The sequence below is a fragment of the Salvelinus fontinalis genome, chromosome 33 (assembly GCF_029448725.1).
Source record: "Salvelinus fontinalis isolate EN_2023a chromosome 33, ASM2944872v1, whole genome shotgun sequence".
Classification (NCBI taxonomy): Eukaryota; Metazoa; Chordata; class Actinopteri; order Salmoniformes; family Salmonidae; genus Salvelinus; species Salvelinus fontinalis.
In genome coordinates this window covers 24455480-24483458 of record NC_074697.1, presented here as the reverse complement: position 1 = coordinate 24483458, position 27979 = coordinate 24455480, and the positions used below count along the sequence as shown (strand labels likewise).

The 27979-nt window shown below is 46.5% G+C and overlaps 1 protein-coding gene and 1 pseudogene across 3 annotated transcripts; one reads left to right on the top strand and one right to left on the bottom strand.

The window, feature by feature from the left end:
* The first annotated feature begins 134 nt into the window (after positions 1-134).
* Positions 135-20560, top strand: pipox (pipecolic acid oxidase). 3 transcript variants are annotated; one of them, XM_055895380.1, is made up of 9 exons: positions 135-803; positions 1821-1969; positions 3909-4119; positions 10678-10860; positions 12465-12617; positions 13294-13443; positions 17235-17314; positions 17791-17876; positions 19791-20560. In XM_055895380.1, exons 1-9 carry the CDS (start codon positions 696-698, stop codon positions 19919-19921), a joined length of 1251 nt encoding a protein of 416 aa, XP_055751355.1. In that variant the 5' UTR covers positions 135-695; the 3' UTR covers positions 19922-20560. The 3 variants fall into 3 exon arrangements, with proteins under 3 accessions (XP_055751355.1, XP_055751357.1, XP_055751356.1); XM_055895382.1 differs by lacking the exon at positions 17791-17876 and having other exon boundaries at positions 137-803; positions 19791-19922; XM_055895381.1 differs by lacking the exon at positions 17791-17876 and having other exon boundaries at positions 142-803; positions 17235-17310.
* A 3329-nt stretch (positions 20561-23889) lies between these two features.
* Positions 23890-27979, bottom strand: LOC129831562 (uncharacterized; annotated as a pseudogene).

Genomic DNA, 27979 nt, shown 5'->3' with positions numbered 1-27979 from the left:
AATTGTATGAAATTGTATGAAATTATGAGTTTTAATTTTATTTTAAATATGAGTTTTTTTGTCAAATAACATCATTTTGAATTCCTAAACCCGCTTGTTTTTCCATGTTCACAATAGCACCGCAATTGTATGGAGGACTGACCAACGAAACATGTTTTGTAGGCCTACAGCTGATTTCTTCGCCAACATTTCTTCTGGATGTGGATCATATAAGAACAAGAGCTTTTAATTCTGTAATATTTTGTGTAATTTAAATACGGCCATATTTAGCATGCACGCTGTGGGGAGAGTTGCCGCGTTCAAAACAACTGGGAACTCAGAACTGGGAAATCGGAAATAATCTCGGACTTCCGACTTCAGTGCTTTCAAAACAACTGGGAACTCAGAACTGGGAAATCGGAAATCTCCGACTGGGAAAAATCGATCTGAATGGTCATCCAACTCGGAATTACAAATCTTTCTAGAGCTCCGACTTTCCGACGTGAGGATCACTGAAGTCATGATTTAACCTCGTATTATTCGAGTCCACAGTTGTTCTGAACGCCGCAAATGTAGTGTAGACTTGAACATGCTGCCAGTCGTTGTTACATAACGGAAACTTTGGCAAGGGGGCTGAACTGAGCAGGAGTAATTTAACACGGGTCAAATGTGGAGTCGCGGTGCGCGGTGAATACAGGCTAAATCAGACTCAAGACATGTCTTCCCGAGACTACGACTGCATAGTGATAGGAGCCGGGGTTCAGGGCTCTTTCACTGCCTATAACCTTGCGAAAAAGAACAAGAAAACACTTCTACTTGAACAGGTTTGTAATTTATAAAGCGATTTGGCAACAGTTACAACGTGTCAACCAACGACATAATTTATATGGTGTCAACTACAATGCAACGACTTGTTGGTAGTCTACTTTTTGTAATTTAGCAGACGCTTTTATCCAAAGTGATTTACTGTAGTGAGTGCATACATTGTCGTGATGGTCCCTCGTGGGAATCGCCATGTCTACCAACTGAGCTTACATCGCATAATTGCATGATTGACTGGGTTATTATTTATTTAGAAGTGATAACGTTTTTCTTTGTATTTTTATATTTGGACTGGCTGTTATGTGTAAGCAGTTTTTCTCTTGTTATGTCAATCACTGACAAGTCACTAAATCAGACCACGTCAGCTAACATTTTTTAGATTGGTAAATTAGTCTAGCCAGCTATCTAATCTTGTAGTACTTTTTATTTATTTTTATCTTTATTTAACTAGGCAAGTCAGTTAAGAACAAATTCTTATTTACAATGATGGCCTACCCTTGGAACACAGTGTTAACTGCCTTGTTCAGGGGCAGCACGACAGATTTTAACCTTATCAGCTCCAGGATTCGATCTAGCAACAGTTAATGCTCTAACTACTAGGCTACCTGCCACCCCTTAGTAATATAGTAATCATGTTAGAATTACTGACCTCCAGGGGGCCTGACCTCCAGGGGGCCTGACCTCCAGGGGGCCCCCATTGATTTTCTTAGTCACTCACTCAGAAATCATAAGAAAATGGCAAAATGTGTAGAATTGCCGAAAATTTGCTGTGAAACTGCAAAGGTTTCTCTCCACCCCATGGCAAAATTAGTAGAATTGCATGATTTATAAAACTGCAAAATCTTCTCTCCACCCCATGGTATAATGTGTAAAATTGTGCAAACTTGCTTTAAAACAGCAATGTTTTCTCTATGCTCCATGACAAAGTTTTGCTTAGGGCCCCAAAAGGCTAGAATAAAAGGTCATGTGAATATGACAATGGAAACTCCAACTCTGTTTCTGAATGCCTTGTTCCTCAGTTTGTTCTGCCGCACTCTCGTGGCAGCTCTCATGGCCAGACACGCATCATCCGCAAGGCCTATGACGAGGACTACTACACCCACATGATGGAGGAGTGTTATCAGCTCTGGTCTCAGCTGGAGAAAGAGGCTAACGTCAAGCTGTACAGGTGAGTACCTTAAGAAAATGTATAAGGTCTGTCTCAATAGGGGGAAGCAGCGTTAGAAGAACATTGTGAAAGCTTTATACCAGAACACAGATTTGTCACATTCAATGTGTTTCACCAGTGTTCAAGCAGCAACTCAATCTGTGAGCTATAGATGGATGACTTTCTCATGACCTCGCACGTCACTGAATCACCCCAGACAGCTCCCTGCCTGCCTTTGAATGTGGAACAAGGATTTTTCATCTCAATAAACCCCAATTCTCATTCCCAGAGCGAGGAGGGTTTGTTCTTGTAAATACTACAGCAGGATCAAAGTTAGAGCCAGACTGTCAGAGCCTTCAACCTCTGCCTCTCCACCTAAAGCTTCCCTGAACCATTGTCTTAGTTTGAAACCCATTTTGGTTGTCAGTATCAGTCAGCTGCATAACACATTGATCATTATACTGTTAGATGGCTGATGGATCAATCACCAGTCTTGTACCGCACCCATGTTATGTTCCCAAGGCAAGCACACAATAGCTATAGATCTCCCTCCCTCGGAGCAGCCATCCACGACAGATGACTGATCGGTCCCCACACTAAGGCCACCTGTGCCCTTGGGCTGGCTAAAACTGCAGCACAATGAGAAATATTGAAGCTATGGCTGCGTGAATCTTTCTGAACAATTTGTATTTGTATTTCTCAACCCTGAGGATAGACTTTGAGATGGGTTGGACGATAACCAAAAGCCCTTTGACTACAGGCCGTTCTGCATAGTAGTATGGCCACACATACATTGCAACCAGCAAACCAGTGTCACACAGCGTGACATGGGTGGCATGGAAGCATGTATCATGTTTAGGACCTTACGTGCACTCACGCTTCACTCTCTCCTTCGTTCTCACACACATGTGCACACACACACACACACACACACACACACACACACACACACACACACACACACACACACACACACACACACACACACACACACACACACACACACACACACACACACACACACACACACACCTAAAATTCTCTGATGAACGGGTAAGGCCGTTAGCAGGTGCTGGCTCATGCGTCATGTCGGTTGACAGATGTTGGAGCAGCCTTTAGAAAGCACTGTTCTCATAGGGCAGGCCATCCATCCATCAACCAGACTGCTGCATTAGGGCCTCCTGTTTTTCATAACCTTTCACTCTGAGATCTTATAACTTACCACAGGCTAGGATTAATTATTCTCAGTGTACTCGGTTTACAAACTGTTGTTTCATCAGATTGCCTTCATTAGATTAGATTGTAAGAGGCCATCTGTGATTTACAGTATGCTTACAGGTAAGCTGTTGATTGATTGTGTGGTTCAAACCACTTGCAAATGTGACGACTGGGTTTTGATCCAGGGTCTTCTATGTATCACACAGGAGGTTGGCACCTTAATTGGGGAGGACGGGCTCACAGTAATGGCTGGAGCAGAATTGTTACAATGGTTTCAAATGTCATTCCATTCGCTCCGTTCCAGCCATTATTATGAGCCATCCTCCCCTTAGCAGCCTCCGGTGGTATCACAAGACTGTGTTAGTCTGCTGAGCTAAAAGCCATTAGCTTGGGGGGCTAACGCATGTCTTCAGGTCTCAGACATGGTTATTCATCATGTGAGCATGGTTCTCTGAACCCCAAAGGTTTTAGTTTAGCGCTAGATCAATTCCGTATCACGGAAGATCCGCATTATAGCGCAATTGTAATTTAAAGGTAATTTCCGGCTGAGCCAACATATGCAACGTATACCGTGAATTCATTCTCCGTAAACGCGAAAACTAGATTCTACATTTGAATTGTGCTATTGTGCGGATCTTCCGTGATACGGATTGAATCTAGGCCTTAGTTTATCTTAGTTGATTTATTTCCACAAATGAAAATGGGACATTCACTACATGATGATTATGACCTCCTCTCCCAGACGTACAGGTCTGCTAGTGATGGGTCCAGAGCAGGGGGACTACCAGGTGTTCAAGTCCACCCTGGAGAGGAACAAGGTTCCCATAGTCATCCTGCCGAGGGAGGAGTTCAGCCAACACATCCCCCATGTTAACCTGTCCCAGGGAAACGCAGCCCTGGTGGACACCACTGCCGGAGTGCTGTACGCTGACCGCACACTCAAAACGGTACAGGTAAGATGCTGTACGCTGACCGAACACTCAAAACGGTACAGGTAAGATGCTGTACGCTGACCGAACACTCAAAACGGTACAGGTAAGATGCTGTACGCTGACCGAACACTCAAAACGGTACAGGTAAGATGCTGTACGCTGACCGAACACTCAAAACGGTACAGGTAAGATCCTGTACACTGACCGAACACTCAAAACGGTACAGGCAAGATGCTGTACACTGACCGAACACTCAAAACGGTACAGGTAAGATGCTGTACACTGACCGAACACTCAAAACGGTACAGGTAAGATGCTGTACACTGACCGAACACTCAAAACGGTACAGGCAAGATGCTGTACACTGACCGAACACTCAAAACGGTACAGGTAAGATGCTGTACGCTGACCGAACACTCAAAACGGTACAGGCAAGATGCTGTACACTGACCGAACACTCAAAACTGTACAGGTAAGATGCTGTACGCTGACCGAACACTCAAAACGGTACAGGTAAGATGCTGTACACTGACCGAACACTCAAAACGGTACAGGTAAGATGCTGTACGCTGACCGAACACTGAAGACGGTACAGGTAAGATGCTGTACACTGACCGAACACTCAAAACGGTACAGGTAAGATGCTGTACACTGACCGAACACTCAAAACGGTACAGGTAAGATGCTGTACACTGACCGAACACTCAAAACGGTACAGGTAAGATGCTGTACGCTGACCGCACACTCAAAACGGTACAGGTAAGATGCTGTACACTGACCGCACACTCAAAACGGTACAGGTAAGATGCTGTACACTGACCGCACACTCAAAACGGTACAGGTAAGATGCTGTTGTCACGTTCCTGACCTATTTATGTTAGTTTGTTATGTGTGTTAGTTGGTCAGGACGTGAGGTTGGGTGGGCATTCTATGTTTTCTGTTTCTGTGTTGGTTTTGGGTTGCCTGGTATGGCTCTTAATTAGAGGCAGGTGTTTGGCGTTCCTCTAATTAAGAGTCATATTTAGGTAGGCGTTGTCACAGTGTTCGTTGTGGGTGATGTCTTCCGTGTCTGTGTAATTGTTTGCACCATACGGGACTGTTACGGTTTGTTCGGTTTGTGTAGTCTAATTGTCCTATTCGTGCGTTCTTTTTGTTTTATGTAAGTTCGTCGTATAGGTCTGTCTTCACCGTTTTGTTGTTTTGTTAGTTTATACAAGTTCGTGTCTTTGTTAAATAAATATGTGTTCAAACTTCGCTGCGCCTTGGTTCCCTCAATACTCCTCCTTTTCGGGCGAAGAGGAGGAGGACCTCCGTTACAGAATCACCCACCAATCCAGAGCCAAGCAGCGGAGTAAACGGAGTAAGGGACAGGAAAAGAAGGAGGAATGGACTTGGGACGATATATTGGACGGGAAAGGTTGCTACACATGGGAGGAGATCCTGGCTGGTAGGGATCGCCTCCCATGGGAACAGCTGGAGGCACTGAGGAGAGCAGAGGCTACCGGAGAGAGGAACCGGAGTTATGAGGGAACGCGTCTTGCACGGAAGCCCAAAAAGCCCGTGAGTAACACCCAAAAATTTATTGGGGGGGGGGGGCTAAGAGGTAGTGGGCCAAGGGCAGGTAGGAGACCTGCGCCCACTTCCCAGGCTTACCGTGGAGAGCGGGAGTACGGGCAGGCGCCGTGTTACGCAGTAGAGCGCACGGTGTCTCCTGTACGAGTGCATAGGCCAGTGCGGGTTATTCCACCTCCCCGCACTGGTAGGGCTAGATTGGGTATTGAGCCAGGTGTCATGAGGCCGGCTCAACGCGTCTGGTCTCCAGTGCGTCTCCTCGGGCCGGCATACATGGCACCTGCCTTACGCATGGTTTCCCCGGTTCGCCTACATAGGCCGGTGCGGGTTATTCCACCTCCCCGCACTGGTCGGGCAACCGGGAGCATTCAACCAGGTAAGGTTGGGCAGGCTCAATGCTCAAGAGTGCCAGTACGCCTCCACGGTCCGGTATTTCCGGCGCCACCTCCCCGCCCCAGCCTAGTACCTACAGTGCCTACACTACGCACTAGGCTACCAGTGCGTCTCCTGAGCCCAGTTCCTCCTCCACGCACTCTCCCTGTAGTGCGTGTATCCAGTTCGGTGCCTCCAGTTCCGGCACCACGCACTAAGCCTCCTGTGCGTCTCCAGAGCCCTGTACACACTGTTTCTTCTCCCCCTACTAATCCTGATGTGCTTGTCCTCAGCCCGGTGTCACCAGTGCTGGTACCACGCACCAGGTATAGAGTGGGCTTTGAGAGTCCAGTGTGCCCTGTCCCTGCTCCCCGCACTAGTATGAAGGTGCGTGTCCTTAGCCCGGTGCCTCCAGTTCCGGCACCACGCACCAGGTCTACAGTGCGCCTTATCCGGCCAGAGCCATTCGTCTCCCCAGCGCCATCTGAGCCATCCGTCTCCCCAGCGCCATCTGAGCCATCCGTCTCCCCAGCGCCGTCTGAGCCATCCGTCTGCAATGAGCCTGCAAAGCCGCCCGTCTGCCATGAGCCTACAGAGCCGTCCGCCAGACAGGAGCCGCTAGAGCCGCCCGCCAGACAGGAGCCGCTAGAGCCGCCCGTCAGACAGGATCTAACAGAGCCGCCAACCAGACAGGATCTTCCAGAGCCGCCAACCAGACAGGATCTGCCAGAGCCGCCAACCAGACAGGATCTGCCAGAGCCGCCAACCAGACAGGATCTGCCAGAGCCGCCAGCGAGCCATGAGCAGCCAGAGCCGCCAGAGAGCCATGAGCGTCGAGAGCCGTCAGCCAGCCATGAGCGTCGAGAGCCGTCAGCCTGCCATGAGCGTCGAGAGCCGTCAGCCTGCCATGAGCGTCGAGAGCCGTCAGCCTGCCATGAGCGTCGAGAGCCGTCAGCCTGCCATGAGCGTCGAGAGCCGTCAGCCAGCCATGAGCGTCGAGAGCCGTCAGCCAGCCATGAGCGTCGAGAGCCGTCAGCCAGCCATGAGCGTCGAGAGCCGTCAGTCAGCCATGAGCTGCCCTTCAGCCAGAAATGGCTATATACCCAGAACTGCCCATCAGTCCAGAGCTGTCTCTCTGTCCGGAGCTGCCTTTCAGTCCGGAGTTGCCCCTCTATTATGATCTCCCTCTCTATCTTGATCTACCTCTTTATTCTTATCTATCCCTCTGTCTTGATTTATTCCTCTGTCCAGGTGCTGTCCCTGTCATGGATGTTACAAAGAGGATTTTGTGGGATATGGGTGGACATTTTTAGGGGTAGATGGAGGTTGGGATTGACTATGGTGGGGTGGGGACCTCGCCCGGAGCCTGAGCCACCACCGTGGTTAGATGCCCACCCAGACCCTCCCCTAGACTTTGTGCTGGTGCGCCCGGAGTTCGCACCTTATGGGGGGGGTTATGTCACGTTCCTGACCTATTTATGTTAGTTTGTTATGTGTGTTAGTTGGTCAGGACGTGAGGTTGGGTGGGCATTCTATGTTTTCTGTTTCTGTGTTGGTTTTGGGTTGCCTGGTATGGCTCTTAATTAGAGGCAGGTGTTTGGCGTTCCTCTAATTAAGAGTCATATTTAGGTAGGCGTTGTCACAGTGTTCGTTGTGGGTGATGTCTTCCGTGTCTGTGTAATTGTTTGCACCATACAGGACTGTTACGGTTTGTTCGGTTTGTGTAGTCTAATTGTCCTATTCGTGCGTTCTTCTTGTTTTATGTAAGTTCGTCGTATAGGTCTGTCTTCACCGTTTTGTTGTTTTGTTAGTTTATACAAGTTCGTGTCTTTGTTAAATAAATATGTGTTCAAACTTCGCTGCGCCTTGGTTCCCTCAATACTCCTCCTTTTCGGGCGAAGAGGAGGAGGACCGCCGTTACAGCTGTACACTGACCGAACACTCAAAACGGTACAGGTAAGATGCTGTACTCTGACCGCACACTCAAAACTGTACAGGTAAGATGCTGTACACTGACCGCACACTCAAAACTGTACAGGTAAGATGCTGTACACTGACCGCACGCTCAAAACGGTACAGGTAAGATGCTGTACGCTGACCGCACACTCAAAACGGTACAGGTAAGATGCTGTACGCTGACCGCACACTCAAAACGATACAGGTAAGATGCTGTACGCTGACCGCACACTCAAAACTGTACAGGTAAGATGCTGTACGCTGACCGCACACTCAAAACTGTACAGGTAAGATGCTGTACGCTGACCGAACACTCAAAACGGTACAGGTAAGATGCTGTACGCTGACCGCACGCTCAAAACGGTACAGGTAAGATGCTGTACGCTGACCGCACACTCAAAACGGTACAGGTAAGATGCTGTACGCTGACCGCACACTCAAAACTGTACAGGTAAGATGCTGTACGCTGACCGAACACTCAAAAGTGTAAAGGTAAAAGTGGCAAACAGTTTGGTATGTATTGCTTACAAATCTGTAAAAGGCATTCTGGATTATGTTTGCATCCTAGAGGAGGTCATTATTACCAGATGCAGTTAATTGATTGGCCATGTACCTTTAACCCACATTGTCTCAGTGCCTCTTCTAGGGTGTGATAAGACCTCCATAAAGTACAGCTCTCCCTTTCCTTTAGTGTTGTCCTGTTTGTCCTTTACATTACCCCAATGAGTGTTTGGCTCTGTAATGATCATTCATTAGTGCTTATCAGCAGCTAGGTAATTGTGTTTTGACCACTAATTAGGAAATACATGATGGCTTGTACACACAATTTGGGAATACTGTATATGGCGTGAGGGAGACAGATTGACAAAGAAAATATGAACTGAACGATGACAAATAGCTCTCATATACCATATTTAATTCATATGCCTAGGTACACATACTACAATGACAAAAGTAGTGTTTTTTTTACAACAATAACAATCGACATAGGAACTTTTTATAGCATTGAATTGAGTTTATTCAGACATTGGCAGGGAGAAACAAAGCATTGGAGAGAAACAGCCTGAAAACACCAAGTGAAATGCTTTATTATTTTACTGCTGCCTCGGAACAATTATCCTGTCTTGTATTGATTGAACAGATTTTTCCTCTCTGTTGTTCAGATCAAGCATAAAGCATACATTACAACTTGTCATTAGTCGTGATAATAGATGTTTCTGCAGCCGGTAAGATTACCACCATGCATTCTCATTCTGTCTGTCTAGTTTCATAACCTCCTATCAACATTCTGTCTCACAATCTGCCAGCGTCGATCGTGATTCATTGATGTTTTGTGAAGGGGTGGGGTATCTGTGTCTTTGAGAGTTTGCACATGTGCATAACCATGAGTTTTTTTCCACTAATCGTGCAGTGGTGATTTTAGCATGTAAATCTTGGTGGGGAAAACTCAATGTTTGTTGTTGATGCATGCCAGCAACGCCACAACACAACACTAAACAATACATAAATTGCACTATAACGGTGACAAACGGTACCCACAAACTGTTAGGGCCTACATAAAGCTGTCCCAACAGCCGAGTTTTATTTTCAGCACCATGGAGTGAATCCTTATCACCGCTACACCTGGATATCTGCGGAGCCTTGTCTGGCCGAGAAACAGTTCATTCAGCCTCATTTACTGCCTTTTAGAAAAACATAGCTGATATTGCTGACTTGCTTAAACAAATGTGGTTACTACTGACAATTGAGATGTGCAAACTATGGCATAAGGGAACAATGAGCGCATAAGAGGCAATACGTCATTTCGATGAAGACATTAATGAGCAAGCTAGGACAGACGTAGTCAATATAACTGTTCAGCAATTTCAAAATGTACAGCGAAAGAATTCATAACATGGGTCGTTCTTACAATATTATCCCTGTACACCAAGTCAGAACCGTAGGATAAATAAGGGGGCATATAAGCAGACAATGAAAGCTCTTACAATATTCGATGATTACATTTCTCTAAAACAGGTTATAGGCTACATGTGCACCACCAAGTTATGAGGGGGAAAGGGACCAAATTATTAGGGTTCGGCACATGGGCTACTAACAGCTTACTACAACTTACCAGCTACTACCAACTCTAGGAAGAGTCTTGGAGATTCCAAACTTCTTCCATGTAAGAATGATGGAGGCCACTGTGATTTTCGGGACCTTTAATGCTACAGACATTTTTGGTATCTTCCCCAGATCTGTGCCTCGACACGATCCTGTCTCGGATCTCTATAGACAATTCATCACAATCAGCAGATAGGTTGTATCTCTCAGACTCACATAGGCATCCAGGTCTATGACCTGCACTCTAATCTACTAGATATTAAGACTGCTTTATTACGGTTTCAGCTGCCCTGCCCCTTGGTTGTCTGTCTTATACCTGCATAGACATCCACATTCCACTTCTTGTTAAACTTTAATTAACCCTCAACGGAGGAGAAGTTCACCTCAGGATTTGTTGTGACTGGGATGCTTATATGGACTGTAAACTTCACTTGCATTGTGTTAGGTTTATTTACATGTTACCTGCTTGATACTATTCCACTTCAGTTACTAAGGTTCCTCTGTGTCAGTTTGGTCTCATTCATTTTGAACACACCTTACACTAACCGTAATCGTTCTCTCTCTCTCCATCACCAGGGACAGTTCCAGAAACTGGGGGGCGTGATCAAGGACGCACAGAAGGTGATTGACATCACACCGGGCTCTGTGGTAACCGTGACGACAGTCAGTGGGGTGTACAGAGCTAAGCGCTTGGTGATCACAGCTGGACCCTGGGCCAACACCCTGCTGTCCCACACAGGCCTTCAGCTACCACTGCAGGTAGGCTACTCACTGTAGAACCAGCCAACTCACTACCTCTAACAGGAGCTCACACTCCAATGCACTCCAGTGGAATGCAGTCCACTACTGTCACACAAGGCATACTATGATATGCTCCATATCTTTGATATGGTCAAACCGCAGTGTCACAGATGTTATGCACTCAAACACAAATAGACAATAAGGCAGTTGCAATTGAGCTTTATGGAGCATGTATTTGACGACACGAGATTTAAGAAAGGATTTAAAGCATAAAGGATTTAAAGCTCTGTTCCAGAGTTCAGCATGCACCATAAAACCCACACCCCATCACGTCATTAATGTCAGTAGATAAGGGCAACATTTTGTCCAACCCCAGGTCGAAAAACAAGTCCAATCTCACTCAATATAGGCTTCCCTCCCCCAGACTATAAGCAGGGAGTGATGACTCGCCATAGCTCTGGTTGTTTCACAGCAAACCAAGAGGGAGAGTCTGCAGCCCAGTGCTGGCGGAACATTCGGTCTACTATGAGGAATAAACTAAACAAACCCATTCCTAGACTATCTTTTACACGTGGCGGTAGGTGATGGAGCCAGCCAAGCAATCTCACAATATATCACCCACCCAAAAGAAAAGGTGATGAAAGAAATACTGGGCGTTATTTAATTTGAGAATTGGAGTTTGTATTGGAATTGCATTATTCAGGATAGCGAGAGGGGCCCGTGGAAGCCATGCCTGAGTGAGCACAGAGAAAGTATGAGGTATGAGCTTGCCTTAAATACTGCTCTCTCTCCACCTACTGAATTTTGATGGTCCCCAGAATGAGACGGATGCCTGTTAGTTTATTAAACTGAAAGCTAGTGAACATTGTTTCCTTATTACCACGTACTGGGAAGATGTGATTTGTCTGAGTGTGTATGCATTTCATTAAATCCCCATTCTCACTGCCGCTACACCACCGCTACCTTTGTAATTTCAGTTGGATTCGATACAACGATGGTAATGGGTAACATCAAATCAAATTTTATTTGTCACACGCGCCAAATACAGACTTTTACAGTGAAATAAGAAATAATAGTAACAAACAATTCAAGAGCAGCAGTAAAATAACAATAGCGAGGCTATATATAGGGGGTACAGGTACAGAGTCTATGTGCGGGGGCACTGGTTAGTCGAGGTAGTTGAGGTAATATGTACATGCAGGAGTTAGAGTTATTAAAGTGACTATGCATAGATAATAACAGAGAGTAGCAGCAGTGTAAAAGTGTGTGTGTGTGTGTGGGGGGGGGGGGGGGCAATTCAAATAGTCTGGGTAGCTATTTGATTAGATGTTATGGCTAGGGGTTAGAAGCTGTTTAGAAGCCTCTTGGACCTAGACTTGGCGCTCCGGTACCGCTTGCCATACTGTAGCAGAGAGAACAGTCTATGACTAGGTTGGCTGGAGTCTCTGAGTCTTTTTTTTTGTCTTTGAGGGAGGTAGGAGGGGAGGGAAACATCTTCCCGAGTGCAAGGATCTTCTTTAATCAAATCCCTAATCAAACTAAGAATAATTTTTATGGAGGCCTATACCTGGGCCCCGGGTCCTTGCACTGTGCTGATGTCTGTGGCTCCCCTGGTTAACTAGGTGCTAAAGATCAACGTGTGCTACTGGAGAGAGAAGATCCCTGGCTCCTACAACGTCCAGCACCGCTTCCCCTGCTTCATCCAGCTGGAGTCAGAGGAGGCCAAGCATGACATCTACGGCCTCCCGTCCAATGAGTACCCAGGCCTGATGAAGGTTTGGGCTTGTAGTTACCATTATGTTCCACACAAGATTCAATGATGCATTTGCTTTAGGTCTCAAGCAAGGTTACTAACCACACAAGTTCACCAAACCACCTTTATTACACTGTTTCCCAGTCTTATTATGTTGAATTTAAATAGAAATACATTCAACTATTGCTGAGCTCAGAAGTAGGGCAGCAACACTGTCAGCCCCCAAAGTTCTCCAACACTTCCGGATACATAATCACAGGGGAATCTTGTCTGTGTTGCGCTTCCATTTTCTATTCCATCTCTATTTTGAGCATGATGGCGAGCCAGCAGGAGTTGGGAGAGTAATAGCAGCACATGCATGCAAAGGAGATGGACAGATGGCTGTGCCTCATCACATGATTCACTCTGTGGTGTAGTCAACAGTGCTTTGTAACCCATGTACTGTAGATAGATGGCTAATGCTCGCTCAGGCTAAACCATTTTTATTTACCTTTCAAAACAAAATGCTGCCACACTTTTAATTACCTTTCAAAACAAAATGTGGACACTTCATAGAACATTGCATTTACATGACATAGGCCTTATACTGTTCTACGTACAGTCGATGTTCCTGGTAAGGGCACTCAGACTCTAATTACGTTCAATACAGTTTGTTTGCATAAAGGTCAGTTGATGTTGTTTTTCTTCTCTTTTTGAAGATTTGCTACCACACGGGCCCTGAGACGGACCCTGATGAGAGAGACAGACAGATGGACAAGGGGGACATAGACATCCTACAGCGCTACATCACCCGCTGCTTCCCTGGCCTGGTGCCCATCCCTGCTGTGGTGGAGACCTGCATGTACACAGTGAGTATTACCCGTTTCAGAGCTGCATGGGGCTCCCGAGTGGCACAGTGGTCTAAGGCACTGCATCTCAGTGCTAGAGGTGTCACTACAGACCCTGGTTTGATTCCAGGCTGAATCACAACCAGCTGTGATTGGGAGTCCCATAGGGTGGTGCGCAATTGGCCCAGTGTCGTCTGGGTTTGGCTGGGGTAGGCGGTCATTGTAAATAATAATTTGTTCTTAACTGACTTGCCTAGTTAAATAAAGGTTCAATGAAAAAAACATGTACCCACCGTTAACATCTCTGCTGCTTACTGTATCCCAGTAATGGCCGTAATACAGTAATGGCCCACAATGGCAATTTACTCTGAACAATTAGAATACCAAAATCTTTTCAGTTGGGCTTCATTATTTATAATCTAAAAATCTTTGATCTTCCTACCAAGGCAAGGTACAGAATAGAAATGGGATGAGGGTGGTTCTGGAGTTGAAATGCAGAGAGAGAACCATTGCCCTGTTTGCCATGCCAATCACATCACATGCTGCACGGCTGCATTACCTTTGGGATTCAAACACTAATGGAAAGCATCACAGACACTGAATATCATTGGAAACCACATGTCATTCCTGCCCCTTAGTCAGAGTAGCCTACTGCATGGAGAGTGGGGCACAGTAGGGAGAGTGGGGCACAGTAGGGAGAGTGGGGCACAGTAGGGAGAGTGGGGCACAGTAGGGAGAGTGGGGCACAGTAGGGAGAGTGGGGCACAGTAGGGAGAGTGGGGCACAGTAGGGAGGGTGGGGCACAGTAGGGAGGGTGGGGCACAGTAGGGAGAGTGGGGCACAGTAGGGAGAGTGGGGCACAGTAGGGAGAGTGGGGCACAGTAGGGAGAGTGGGGCACAGTAGGGTGAATGGGGCACAGTAGGGAGAGTGGGGCACAGTAGGAAGAATGGGGCACAGTAGGGAGAGTGAGGCACAGTAGGGAGAGTGGGGCACAGTAGGGAGAGTGGGGCACAGTAGGGAGAATGGGGCACAGTAGGGAGAGTGGGGCACAGTAGGGAGAGTGGGGCACAGTAGGGAGAGTGAGGCACAGTAGGGAGAGTGAGGCACAGTAGGGAGAGTGAGGCACAGTAGGGAGAGTGGGGCACAGTAGGGAGAGTGAGGCACAGTAGGGAGAGTGAGGCACAGTAGGGAGAGTGGGGTAAGTTGAGCCATTTTTACATTCAGCATCACTCCGTCTACATATATTTCAGGATGTTGTATATCCCAGAAAACAAATCAGAATTCATGTAAACATTACAGTTTTGAAAACATAGCTTGTCCGGGTATGTGGTAAGTTGAGCTGCCTACAAATTTCTGAACTCAATAAAATATTACCACTACCATTTAAAACCATGTCTATCTTTATTTCCCTAACACAATCACTTGTTTGTCTTTTAGCCATTTTAAGCATATTTCAACACAGACTTAACATCTAACAAACACTTTGTACTTTTTTAAACACTTTTAACATAGGACAGGCCAGGCCCTGTAGTTACCTCATATCCCAGCGATAAGGCCTTGCATTATGCCTGGGAAGAAAACAATTTGTTTAACTTGCCATTGCCTCAACAATTGCCTGAATATACCCCAAGGCAAACGTTTTGACTATATTAGCCCACATAGCTGCTAGGTTTAGGACCTCATATTGAAGCTTATAAAGACCCCAACTGATGTATAGAACAATCTTTATTATCTACTTTGGTTTAGATACAAGAATGAAACTTCTAACAATACATACATTTTTTTTTTTTTTTTGTATTTTCACCCCTTTTTCTCCCCAATTTCGTGGTATCCAATTGGTAGTTACAGTCTTGTTTCATCGCTGCAACTCCCGTACGGACTCGGGAGAGGCGAAGGTCGAGAGCCATGCGTCCACCGAAACACAACCCAACCAAGCCGCACTGCTTCTTGACACAACGCACATCCAACCCGGAAGCCAGCCTCACCAATGTGTCGGAGGAAACACCGTACACCTAGCGACCTGGTCAGCGTGCAGTGCGCCCGGCCCGCCACAGGAGTCGCTAGTGCGCGATGAGACAAGGATATCCCTGCCGGCCAAACCCTCCCTAACCCGGACGACACGGGGCCAATTGTGCGCTGCCCCATGGGCCTCCCGGTCGCGGTCGGCTGCGACAGAGCCTGGACTCGAACCCAGAATCTCTAGTGGCCTTAGACCACCCATTTGGGAGGCCCAACAATACAATCATTTGACTTGTTGAAAATCAGTTTTTTGGACCTACCTTTCAAATGAGTGGATTAATCTATTTCAGCCACACCCGTTGCTGACAGGTGTATAAAATCGAGCACACAGCCATGCAATCTCCATAGACAAACATTGGCAGTAGAATGGCTTTACTGAAGAGCTCAGCAACTTTCAACATGGCACCGTCATAGGATGCCAACTTTACAACAAGTGAGTTCGTCAAATTTCTGCCCTGCTAGAGCTCCCCCGTTCAACTGTAAGTGCTGTTATTGTGAAGTGGAAACGTCTAGGAGCAAAAACGGCTCAGCCGCGAAGTGGTAGGCCACACAAGCTCAGAGAATGGGACCGCCGAGTACTGAAGCGTGTAGCGCATAAAAACCATCTGTCTTCGGTTGCAAAACTCACTATTGAGTTTCAAACTGCCTCTGGAAGCAACGTCAGCACAAGAACTGTTGGTCGGGAGCAGCACATATGCATAAGATCACCATGCGCAATGCCAAGCGTTAGCTAGAGTGGTGTAAAGCTCGCCGCCATTGGCCTCTGGAGCAATGGAAACGTGTTCTCTAGAGTGATGAATCACGCTTCACCATCTGGCAGTCTGACGGATGAATCTGGGTTTGGCGGATGCCAGGGCAACACTTACCTGCCTGAATGCTTAGTGCCAACTGTAAAGTTTGGTGGAGGAGGAATAATGGTCTGGGGCTGTTTTTCATGGGTTGGCCTAGGCCCCTTAGTTCCAGTGAAGGGCAATCTTAACTCTACAGCACACAATGACATTCTAGACGATTTTGTGCTTCCAACTTTGTGACAACAGTTTGGGGAAGGCCCTTTCATTTTTCAGCATGACAAATCCCCCGTGTACAAAGTGAGGTCCATACAGAAATTGTTTGTCAAGATTGGTGTGGAAAAACTTGACTTGCCTGCACAGAGCTGTGACCTCAACCCCATCGAACACCTTTGGGATGAATTGGAACGCCCAATTGGAATGTCCAACATCAGTGCTCAACCTCACTACTGCTCTTGTGGCTGAATGGAAGCAAGTCCCCGCAGCAATATTCCAACATCTAGTGGAAAGCCTTCCCAGAAGAGTGGAGGCTGTTATAGCAGCGAAGGGGGGACCAGCTCCATATTAATGGAATGAGATGTTGGATGAGCAGGTGTCCAGATCATTTTGGTCATGTTGTGTAACTTGCTTACCATTTTTTCTATATGGTTTCTTCCTTCACAGACTATATTAAATTATATTTGGTCAAATGATACATTTTGTGTATGGTGTCCTAGAAACAAGGGTGGCTCCACTTACCCCTTTGCTTCAACTCACCCCACTGTCCACTACTGGATATCATCTCCAATCCCCAAACAGATGGCAGTTGGGGTCCAAAATGGACAGGATTTATTCTTCTCAGATGAGTTTCTTTAACCAAGCTGCTAGTTCCCTCAGTTTTTTTCTCTCTCTTTCCCTCCCATTCTCTCTCGCTCCCTCCATCAATATCTTATTGACACATTTCGCCTGAATTGCCTCCCCCTCTCTTGTTCTCTCTCTCAATTCACCATATCTTTCTGTTGCAGGTCACGCCAGACGACCATTTTGTCCTGGACCACCATCCCACTCATAGTAACATCATCATCGGAGCAGGCTTCTCGGGTGTGTACGTGCTAAACATGAGTATTGTCCTCTGAGCCTTTGTGGCCCAACATAACATGTCTTGCAGCCCCACATCATACCCCAACATGACTGCATCCATAGTGTCACTCACAACATACAGTAAAATAGTGGATGTGTGTGGATGAGCACAAATGTTTTTTCACCACTGAGACCCGGCACACACTCAGGTCCAGAGTGGTGCTGAACATCACAGAGCCCTCTGTATCTACTTCAGCTCTATGTACTGTAGCTGTATCTTAGAGTGAGATCTTACACAGGGAAAAGTCAGACAACCTTTAATTAGACAGTCTTTCAAGCTGGCTGTGAAGGGTGAAAAGTCGAGCTATGAGTCCAGACCCGTTTTATTCCCTAATTAACGTCTTTGAGATGCTCTCAGGGCCCAGGGGCCCTCTCTGTCTGCTCTCACTCTCTCTGTCTCTCTCTGTCTGTATGTTTGTCTGTGTGGTGCGGGTGAGGCAGTGTGGGGGGCTTCTCCCTGGCCCAAAGGGCCAACGGCTGGGGTCTCCTGGCTCCTGTTCCATCTGCTCTGATAGCCGCCTCCTACAGTAATTATATGTATAATTAATTTTCACTTGTAATAGCTTTTAAAGGACCTGGCTGGCACACAGTGCAGTTGGCTGGTGAGAGAGAGTGCTACATGGATAACAAGGAGGATTAACTCCAAGGGTTAGAGGAAGCCATTTGACAAGCCACATAATCAATACAAGGGTTAGAGGAAGCCATTTGACAAGCCACATAATCAATACAAGGGTTAGAGGAAGCCATTTGACAAGCCACATAATTAATACAAGGGTTAGAGGAAGCCATTTGACAAGCCAGATAATCAATACAAGGGTTAGAGGAAGCCATTTGACAAGCCACATAATCAATACAAGGGTTAGAGGAAGCCATTTGACAAGCCACATAATCAATACAAGGGTTAGAGGAAGCCATTTGACAAGCCACATAATCAATACAAGGGTTAGAGGAAGCCATTTGACAAGCCACATAATCAATACAAGGGAAAGTATGAATTGAAGAAGTGTTTTGCTTCTGAACGCATTGGTCCCTTGGTGGTGGAATCTGAGGGGTAAGACATTTTGATTTTCAAGTCCTTTTTCTATGGAAAATTAACCATAGGTGAGGTGACTGTTCATCACGGTCTATTAACCTGTTCTGCTTGCATTTACCATTATTATCAGTGTTTTAACCATGTGCTCTAGTAAAGACTGTGCAGCACTATGCTGTGTTCAATCAGTGCACAGGGCTAATCGCAATGCTACAAAAAACTTGCAGCTCCTCTTTCTCCTCTCCTCTGTTTGAGTAATCAAAAGCCATGGGCACAAGTGCTTTAAAGCAAGTCCTGGGAGTTGCCATAGTTACAAAGGCACCCAGCTGGTTTGGGCCATTGAGGGCCCATCGCCTCTTCCTACGAAAAACGCATGCAGCGAACTGTCAGAGTGACCTACAGTTTGTTCGCTATAGCCCCGGATGTAAATCGCTGAGGCTTTTATGACTTCAAAGCCCGTCTGGATCCATGGGAGCGCTGAGAAGTTTATCAGGCAGAGACAAAACTCACGCAAGGCATTCTTAAGCCTGGTTAACATTCAGAGTTTTCCTTTCCCTCAGACCCATAGCAACAAGAAGATCCACCTCTCCTGAGTACAGTGTCTGTTTCCTCATCTCACCCATAGGCTGACAGCTCACGGCAGGCTCATCGCTGAAAGGAGGGACACATCTCCTTAATTTATCTCTGGCTTGAGCCCACTTAAATGAATAGATGCCCTGTGACGGTCAGAGCAATAGCTCCTGTCCTCTTTGATGTGCTCCGTCATGCAGGGCTCAAACAGACGCCCGACTCAGACAATGGGCCAGAAACACACAAGCTATTAATAGAGGCCCATTGTGGTGTTCCACAAGGTGCAGGTTATATATTTCAGCATATTATAGACTCTAGGCCAACCTGAAATGACACCATTTGCCCTATTTAGTGCACGATTCCCCCCTTTATAAAGCCTATATAAAGTCTTTATAGAGCCTATATAAAGTCTTTATAGAGCCTATATAAAGTCTTTATAGAGCCTATATAAAGTCTTTATAGAGCCTATATAAAGTCCTTATAGAGCCTATATAAAGTCTTTATAGAGCCTATATAAAGTCTTTATAGAGCCTATATAAAGTCTTTATAGAGCCTATATAAAGTCTTTATAGAGCCTATATAAAGCCTTTATAGAGCCTATATAAAGCCTTTATAGAGCCTATATAAAGCCTTTATAGAGCCTATATAAAGCCTTTATAGAGCCTATATAAAGCCTTTATAGAGCCTATATAAAGCCTTTATAAAGCCTACATAAAGTCTTTATAGAGCCTATATAAAGTTTTTATAGAGGCTATATAAAGCCGATAGGGTGTTCTTGAGATGCAGCCTCTGAGTTTGAGGACCTACCTGCCTCACTTACTGTGATTGGTTCTCCCCCCAGGTCATGGATTCAAGTTTGGCCCAATCGTTGGCAAGCTGCTGTGTGAACTGAGCCAGGGAGAAGTGCCCTCCTATGACCTCTCCCCCTTCAGAATCAGACGCTTCCAAGCCCCCTCCAAGTCAGCACTGTAGGATCGGGACCGCTGGCTTTAACAACCTCAGGAACCAGACCTTTACAAAATGAAGAAATTAAAGGTTTTCATACCAGTGTGTCTGAAGCCTAAACAAACAATGGCCGTTCGTAAATAAATACTTAATTTTCCAGCTAATCATTGAGAAAAGTGATGTAGGGAGGAGAGCCTTATGAAGGAAAAAGGAAACTGCACACTGCTCTTGATAGTATCACCGATCTTTAATAAGCTTTACGTATCGGCCTTCGTCAGAACTTTGAAATGGAGAGCCTTGAAATGAGAAGAGGAAACAAATCAATGATTCACTAAAGCTGATCTATCAGCTGCTGTGTTTGTACTGCTCTGTAAATCATACTCTCATAGCCTCTGCTTGGACCTGGGACCCGTCCTGCAGCATTTCAGACAATACTAATAATAATGTATTACATTTGTAATGCACATAATAAAAGAGCAACTAAAAAATAGGTTAGATATATTTTTTTTGTTATTTTAAACATCTCATGAAAGCAACAAAGTCTAAGAGGAAGGCCATAATGGTAGGCCAGCTGATAGAGAATCTAAAGGCCAACTATAACATTGTTGTACAACTGTAAACGCGTTCATCTGTGACAAATGGTATTAAACTTGGGGAAAAATGGTACCCTTATTGGCCCGTATGGTTTTCTGCATCACTACCTCTCCCCTTCTCACTCCGAGTGAGGCCTGTTTCAAGTGAAGCACATAGTTAAAAAGACATCAGCCGTGGAGCCATTTGTCTTTGCGCAGCCAGCTGTGTGTGCAGTGTGTAGCCTTTAGCGGCGTGTGCCTCTGCCTGTACCTTTTTCCCCATGTAAACATTTTAATCACTAATCAGCCAGCCTGTTACAATGGTTGCCAACCACAGCCATCAGCGGGAATGAGAAAATGACACAGCGAGTGCAGCGAGATCAGCGCACCACTCAGTCCCTCAGCTCTAAGTGACTTTGAATTGATAGAGAATTAGGAGAACATTAAACATGAAAACGCAAATATTCACCCAGCAATATTCAGGGGGAAAGGACACACTTGAAAATCTACTTCTGAACATGAATGCATGGGATACCCTTTTAATCAGCAGAGTAACTTTTGAAAGTAGTCCCCTTTTTCTGCCTCTCTATGGGCAGTTAGCCAGCTTTATGGTTCTGGGTTCTAGTGCCTTTTTGTACAATTTACTTTGCCACAAATACAAGTTCATGTAATTTGGTTGAACTATCCCTTTAAGCACTTGATAGTCAAAGGATAATGATGGTCTGTCAGATGGGGCAATTAGACTTTACCCTCAGTTAATCAGATATAGGCCGTATTATAATATAGTCGTAAACCTGAGCTGACAGAGAAGGAGGGCTGGTGGTGGGATGAACGTAGCCTGAAGGGAGACATGCCACCATGAGGAACCATAAAACTCACCCTTGTTGCTGCCCATGTGACATGGAGAAACAGGGAGAAATGTAGCTCAGAGAATGACAGGAAACTGACAATGATAGCAGCGTTTTCCACATCACCACACTGCTAGAAGGCGGTAACACAGACAGATAAGCAAGACCTGTTTTTATTTTTTCTCCTCAGCAGGGTTATTTGTCCTGTCTGCTAGGTAGGTTCAGAGGGCAAGAGTGGGGCTCTTATCCGATAGAACACCTGCCATGAATTTGAAAAGAGATGCTTAAGGGGCTTAAGGTTTTCATCTCAGATTTGCATATTCAAATATATTTCTACCACTGCTTCAATACTAATAGAACAGTGGCTCTTCTTTTCTCTAATCAGAGCTCTTTGTCAGCTTCCATGGAAGATAAAACAACGAACATATCACAGATCCACTCAGTGTTTTTCCTCAAAATGTTCTGTTCCCTCTCCGTCTGCCCCTAGGTTGTCACAAGTCTTCTAAATAGGCCCAGATGGTTCAGAGTCTTAATCTTAAAAACAAACGTGTGAGAGAGACAGAAAACACAAAATGACTGTCAACTATGAGAGTGAGTGCTGACGTGAAAAAGTATTTTCCCCCTTTTCCCCTGATTTTCTCTATTTTTACATATTTTTCATACTGAATGTTACCAGATCTTCAACCAAAACCTACTATTAGATAAAGGGAACCTAAGTGAACAAATAACACAACAATGACATACTTATTTAATTTATTTCATAAACAAAGTTATGCAATTCCCCTGTGTGAAAAAGTAATTGCTCCCTTAAACTCAATAACTGGTTGTGCCACCTTTAGCTGCAATGACTCCAACCAAACACTTCCTGTAGTTGTTGATCTGTCTCTCACATCAGTGTGGAGGAATTTAGGTACATTTAGGTAAAAAAGCAAAAATAGGGGGCAGATACTTTTTCATGGCACTGTAGCCATGGAAATGACTATGATTTGGAGGAATTTGTGCAAGGTAAATGGAATGGTGTGAGTAATGAGTGGTACACAGGGGTGGTTGGAATGGGGAACCATGGTGGAGCTGAAACAGGTGGTTGGAGGAAGGCTGGTATTCAACTGAAGCAGCATAGCAACATGCAGTATGTTAGGTGTTGTTTGGTAGCTAGGCACCTGTCTGAACTACTAACCGATTACATCGTCCTCATCATTACCTGTTATCAAAAGAGTACGGAGATGACAACTGGAAACAGTCACCTCACACTGAGGACAAGATGGGGAGAAATAAGGAATGCTGTGAGACATCCATAGACTGGTTACATTTTCATTTTAGCTGTTCGAACACATGAGAATGTTGTTGTGTTTACCACACGATAAGCTGTGATTTGGCCTTTAGCACGTACAGGTTGTGTTTGTCTATTAATATTCAAATGAGTTTGAGTTTGGGTGTTTCAAGTGCTACAATTACCTTTTGGGTGGTAGGTCATTCTGGTCTCCATTTCACAATAAATAAACACTTGAAAGATTAGTTTCGTAAGTATACTCAGCTTGCTTGGGGCTAATGTCATCATTTGTTGTTTTTACAAACGTAATTACATTTGACATTAAAATGCAACTTTATCAAGTGTATTAAAATGTTAAATGAATCCAAAGTTTGAATAACCTCGTAACTAATAAAGTTACAAAGTAACTTCTAAATATGTTCCGTAGTGTGGCAAATGTATCCATATTTTGTCCCCCATAAATAAACTAAATGTTAGATACTCCACTGCGAAGATCATGGCATAAAAAGGTCAGACTGAGGTCAAACTGAGGGAAAATGCTGTTTCGTAATGTAAACTGAGGAGCAGTCCCAACGAGAAGTTGTCATCCTAAATACTGTCTAGTCTGTGCAGTAGATATTAACAATCTTGTGTTGAGACCTTTTGATGACCTCACCACCATCTGTAATGTAAAAAGCAGAGTCCTTTTGGAGGTAAACCACTGTCATATGGTCACGCCCCTCCCACACAAAACCCCAGAGGTGAGCATTGGTGTAAGGTCAGTCTTCCATGCAAAGCTCCAGGCTCCAGGCATGGCGTCAGTCGGCCCTCCTGTCTCCATGATTAACAGTATCCATGGGTTACTGAGCCTCTAGGCAGCAGCAGGACCCCTGGGCATCCACCAACCATACCCTGCTAGGGACCTACAGTACGGTGGAGGAGGATGAGGCATGAAGCAGGAGGGAAAAGGAGAGCAGAGAGGTCACCGGGGCATAACGGTGGTGGGAGGTTAACAACTCAAGCCATTCTGCCTGCCTGCAACCATTGTGAGGGAGGAATCACACACATCCATGTGGTGAAGTAGTTACAAGGCCTTGACAGGACAATATACATCTAGGGAAAGGGAGGGAATTTCAGCTCGCTGTTTGCTGCTCTTGGCCCAAGGGTGATGTTTCAATTCAACTCATTTGATAAAGCCAGGTTAGCCAACGTGTTAAATGGAGAATTTGGTGTGGGGGAGCTCTATTTGGGCGGGTCAGGAGTAAGGTTGAGACAGGTTTTAACATAAGGCAAGAGTTGGGGTCAGGGTTGTGGCAGAGGCTGGGGTCAGGGTTGTGGTAGAGGCTGGGGTCAGGGTTGTGGTAGAGGCTGGAGTTAGGGTTGTGGTAGAGGCTGGGGTCAGGGTTGTGGTAGGGTCTGGGGTCAGGGTTGTGGTAGAGGCTGGGGTCAGGGTTGTGGTAGAGGCTGGGGTCAGGGTTGTGGTAGAGGCTGGGGTTAGGATTAATGTAGAAACTGGGGTTAGGATTGTGGTAGAGGCTGGGGTCAGGGTTGTGGCAGAGGCTGGAGTTAGGGTTGTGGTAGAGGCTGGGGTTAGGGTTGTGGTAGAGGCTGGGGTCAGGGTTGTGGTAGAGGCTGGGGTCAGGGTTGTGGCAGAGGCTGGAGTTAGGGTTGTGGTAGAGGCTGGGGTCAGGGTTGTGGTAGAGGCTGGAGTTAGGGTTGTGGCAGAGGCTGGAGTTAGGGTTGTGGCAGAGGCTGGAGTCAGGGTTGTGGCAGAGGCTGGGGTCAGGGTTGTGGTAGAGGCTGGGGTCAGGGTTGTGGTAGAGGCTGGGGTCAGGGTTGTGGTAGAGGCTGGAGTTAGGGTTGTGGCAGAGGCTGGAGTTAGGGTTGTGGTAGAGGCTGGGGTCAGGGTTGTGGTAGAGGCTGGGGTCAGGGTTGTGGTAGAGGCTGGGGTTAGGATTAATGTAGAAACTGGGGTTAGGGTTGTGGTAGGGTCTGGGGTCAGGGTTGTGGCAGAGGCTGGAGTTAGGGTTGTGGTAGAGGCTGGGGTCAGGGTTGTGGTAGGGTCTGGGGTCAGGGTTGTGGTAGAGGCTGGGGTCAGGGTTGTGGTAGAGGCTGGGGTCAGGGTTGTGGTAGAGGCTGGGGTCAGGGTTGTGGTAGAGGCTGGGGTTAGGATTAATGTAGAAACTGGGGTTAGGGTTGTGGTAGGGTCTGGGGTCAGGGTTGTGGCAGAGGCTGGAGTTAGGGTTGTGGTAGAGGCTGGGGTCAGGGTTGTGGTAGGGTCTGGGGTCAGGGTTGTGGTAGAGGCTGGGGTCAGGGTTGTGGTAGGGTCTGGGGTCAGGGTTGTGGTAGAGGCTGGGGTCAGGGTTGTGGTAGAGGCTGGGGTCAGGGTTGTGGTAGAGGCTGGGGTTAGGATTAATGTAGAAACTGGGGTTAGGGTTGTGGTAGAGGCTGGGGTCAGGGTTGTGGCAGAGGCTGGAGTTAGGGTTGTGGTAGAGGCTGGGGTCAGGGTTGTGGTAGAGGCTGGGGTCAGGGTTGTGGTAGAGGCTGGGGTCAGTGTTGTGGTAGAGGCTGGGGTTAGGATTAATGTAGAAACTGGGGTTAGGGTTGTGGTAGGGTCTGGGGTCAGGGTTTTGGCAGAGGCTGGAGTTAGGGTTGTGGTAGAGACTGGGGTCAGGGTTGTGGTAGAGGCTGGGGTCAGGGTTGTGGTAGAGGCTGGGGTTAGGATTAATGTAGAAACTGGGGTTAGGGTTGTGGTAGGGTCTGGGGTCAGGGTTGTGGCAGAGGCTGGAGTTAGGGTTGTGGTAGAGGCTGGGGTCAGGGTTGTGGTAGAGGCTGGGGTCAGGGTTGTGGTAGAGGCTGGGGTCAGGGTTGTGGTAGAGGCTGGGGTCAGGGTTGTGGTAGAGGCTGGGGTCAGGGTTGTGGTAGAGGCTGGGGTTAGGGTTGTAGTAGAGGTTAGGGTTGTGGTAGAGCCTGGGGTCAGGATTGTGGTAGAGGCTGGGGTCAGGGTTGTAGTAGACGTTAGGGTTGTGGTAGAGGCTGGTGTCAGGGTTGTAGTAGAGGCTGGGGTTGTGGTAGAGCCTGGGGTCAGGGTTGTAGTAGAGGCTGGGGTTGTGATAGAGGCTGGAGCTAGGGTTGTAGTAGAGATTAGGGTTGTGGTAGAGGCTGGGGTCAGGGTTGTAGTAGAGGCTAGGGTTGTGGTAGAGACTAGGGTTGTGGTTGAGACTGGGGTTAGGGTTGTAGTAGAGGCTGGGGTTAGGATTGTTGTTGAGGCTGGGGTTAGGGTTGTAGTAGAGGCTGGGGTTAGGGTTGTAGTAGAGGCTAGGGTTGTGGTAGAGGCTGGGGTTAGAATTGTGGTTGAAGCTGGGGTTAGGGTTGTAGTAGAGGCTAGACTTGTGGTAGAGGCTGGGGTTAGGGTTGTAGTAGAGGCTGGGGTTAGGGTTGTAGTAGAGGCTAGGGTTGTGGTAGAGGCTGGGGTTAGGGTTGTAGTAGAGGCTAGGGTTGTGGTAGAGGCTGGGGTTAGAATTGTGGTTGAAGCTGGGGTTAGGGTTGTAGTAGAGGCTGGGGTTAGGGTTGTAGTAGAGGCTAGGCTTGTGGTAGAGGCTGGGGTTAGGGTTGTGGTAGAGCCTGGGGTTAGGGTTGTAGTAGAGGCTAGGGTTGTGGTAGAGGATGGGTTAGGTTTGTAGTAGAGGCTAGGGTTGTGGTAGAGACTGGGGTTAAGGTTGTGGTTGAGGCTGGGGTTAGGGTTGTAGTAGAGGCTAGGGTTGTGGTAGAGGCTGGGGTTAGGGTTGAACCGAGATGTAGACGTGAAGCAGGGATTAGGGTTGTGTTTGAGGCTATCCTACTTTTATTCTACTTTTTATGCTACTTATCTTTTTGGCCTTAGATGCAGGAACCCGGCTCAATTCAACCACTGTTCGTCAGGTTGACGAATATGTTGAATAGGTTGACTAGTATGTTGAAGAGGTTGACTAGTATGTTGAATAGGTTGACTAATATGTTGAATAGGTTGACTAATATGTTGAATAGGTTGACTAATATGTTGAATAGGTTGACTAATATGTTGAATAGGTTGACTAATATGTTGAATAGGTTGACTAATATGTTGAATAGGTTGACTAATATAGCCTAAACACTGTTGTTTTGTCCGCCTCGAGAGAACCATGGGGGTGGATGGAGTGGCTTATGATGTCATAGTTTACTCCTGGAGGGGGGATGGATAGGGAAAGGAGAACCAAACCGTAAACCAGAGCTTCAGATAAATATCCTAACAAGTACTAGGAGGACTGGCCAAGTATGTATTGATGGTGCATTGATTCATTGATCTTGGTGTTTATGGTGTGTTGAGGACTGCGCTGCATGGTGCAAAATGGCCGATCAATATTCCATTCCTTATTCCCTTACTAAATTGCACAGCTAATTTAAAGTACTGCATGACATGTCATTGGACAGCTGATTAAACAGTTTATGTTGCTTCCAGACAACGCTGACCACCACACAGAGACAGACCAGGCAGGACCACACGTTACTATTCCTTCTGGCCCTCTCCCCCCTTCTAGTTGAAGATGAAACATTATTGAACAGCTTGCATGCCAGAGCAAATGACAATTGGGCTGGGCAGTGTGCCGTTGATGTGACATGGGGGTCAGAAGCAGGGGTCACGAGTCAGCCAAAAAACAAGACAGCCTGTCACGGGGAGGCCCAGGGGGAAGAGGATACAGCAGCAGCAGCATTTGGAAGTGTAATGAGCTTGGTGGCACTGTTGCCGGGAGACAGGGAGAACACTGAAGGTATCAGATGCTTTTACATCTCTTCGTCACCTCCTCCACACTTCCCTCCCATTCCTTGCTATCCCATCCTCTTATTCCTCCTGCCCTCTCTCCTCTCTCTCCCCCATTCCCCACCCTCCTGTCCCCATCTTAACCTTCCATTCCCGCTGTCTTTCCCTCCCCTCTTCTTTCTCTCTCTCTGGCAAGGGTAACTACTGAATGGGCAATTTCCACCATTCTCATGATAGTGTGCTATATTGATACAAATTATTTTAAGTGAATTCAAAGATGGGAGTTAGTAATGTACTGGACAGAGAGGGGTTATTTTCCAGTCAGGGAAAGCTAGCTCTAGTAATAGCAAAGAATCCAAGATAGTAATGCACCTCACATGCACTTAAATTCAGTTCTATCTGAAAAGAGGGAGAAATATCATTGTAGGAAGACCCCAATTAATGTATAATTCATTTTTAATGTGCTGCCTGCCATCCAGCAAATGTGCAACACATCCCTTCTGATGTAAATCTCTCTCTAGCTTCCGACCCTCTATATTGCCTCTGGCTACTGTAGCTACAGTAAGAGGTGGCTTCTGCTCCCGATGTCGAATGTCTGCATACCCGCTTGTTTAGGGAAGTCTTCCTGAGAACTCCCAT

Bases quoted from the DNA above. Each gene is read 5' to 3' on its own strand.
- pipox (XM_055895380.1), top strand. From the start codon at position 696: ATGTCTTCCCGAGACTACGACTGCATAGTGATAGGAGCCGGGGTTCAG. The intron at 1,970-3,908 runs GTGAGTACCTTA...CTCCTCTCCCAG, and splicing joins GCTAACGTCAAGCTGTACAG to ACGTACAGGTCTGCTAGTGA. The intron at 4,120-10,677 runs GTAAGATGCTGT...CTCCATCACCAG, and splicing joins GCACACTCAAAACGGTACAG to GGACAGTTCCAGAAACTGGG.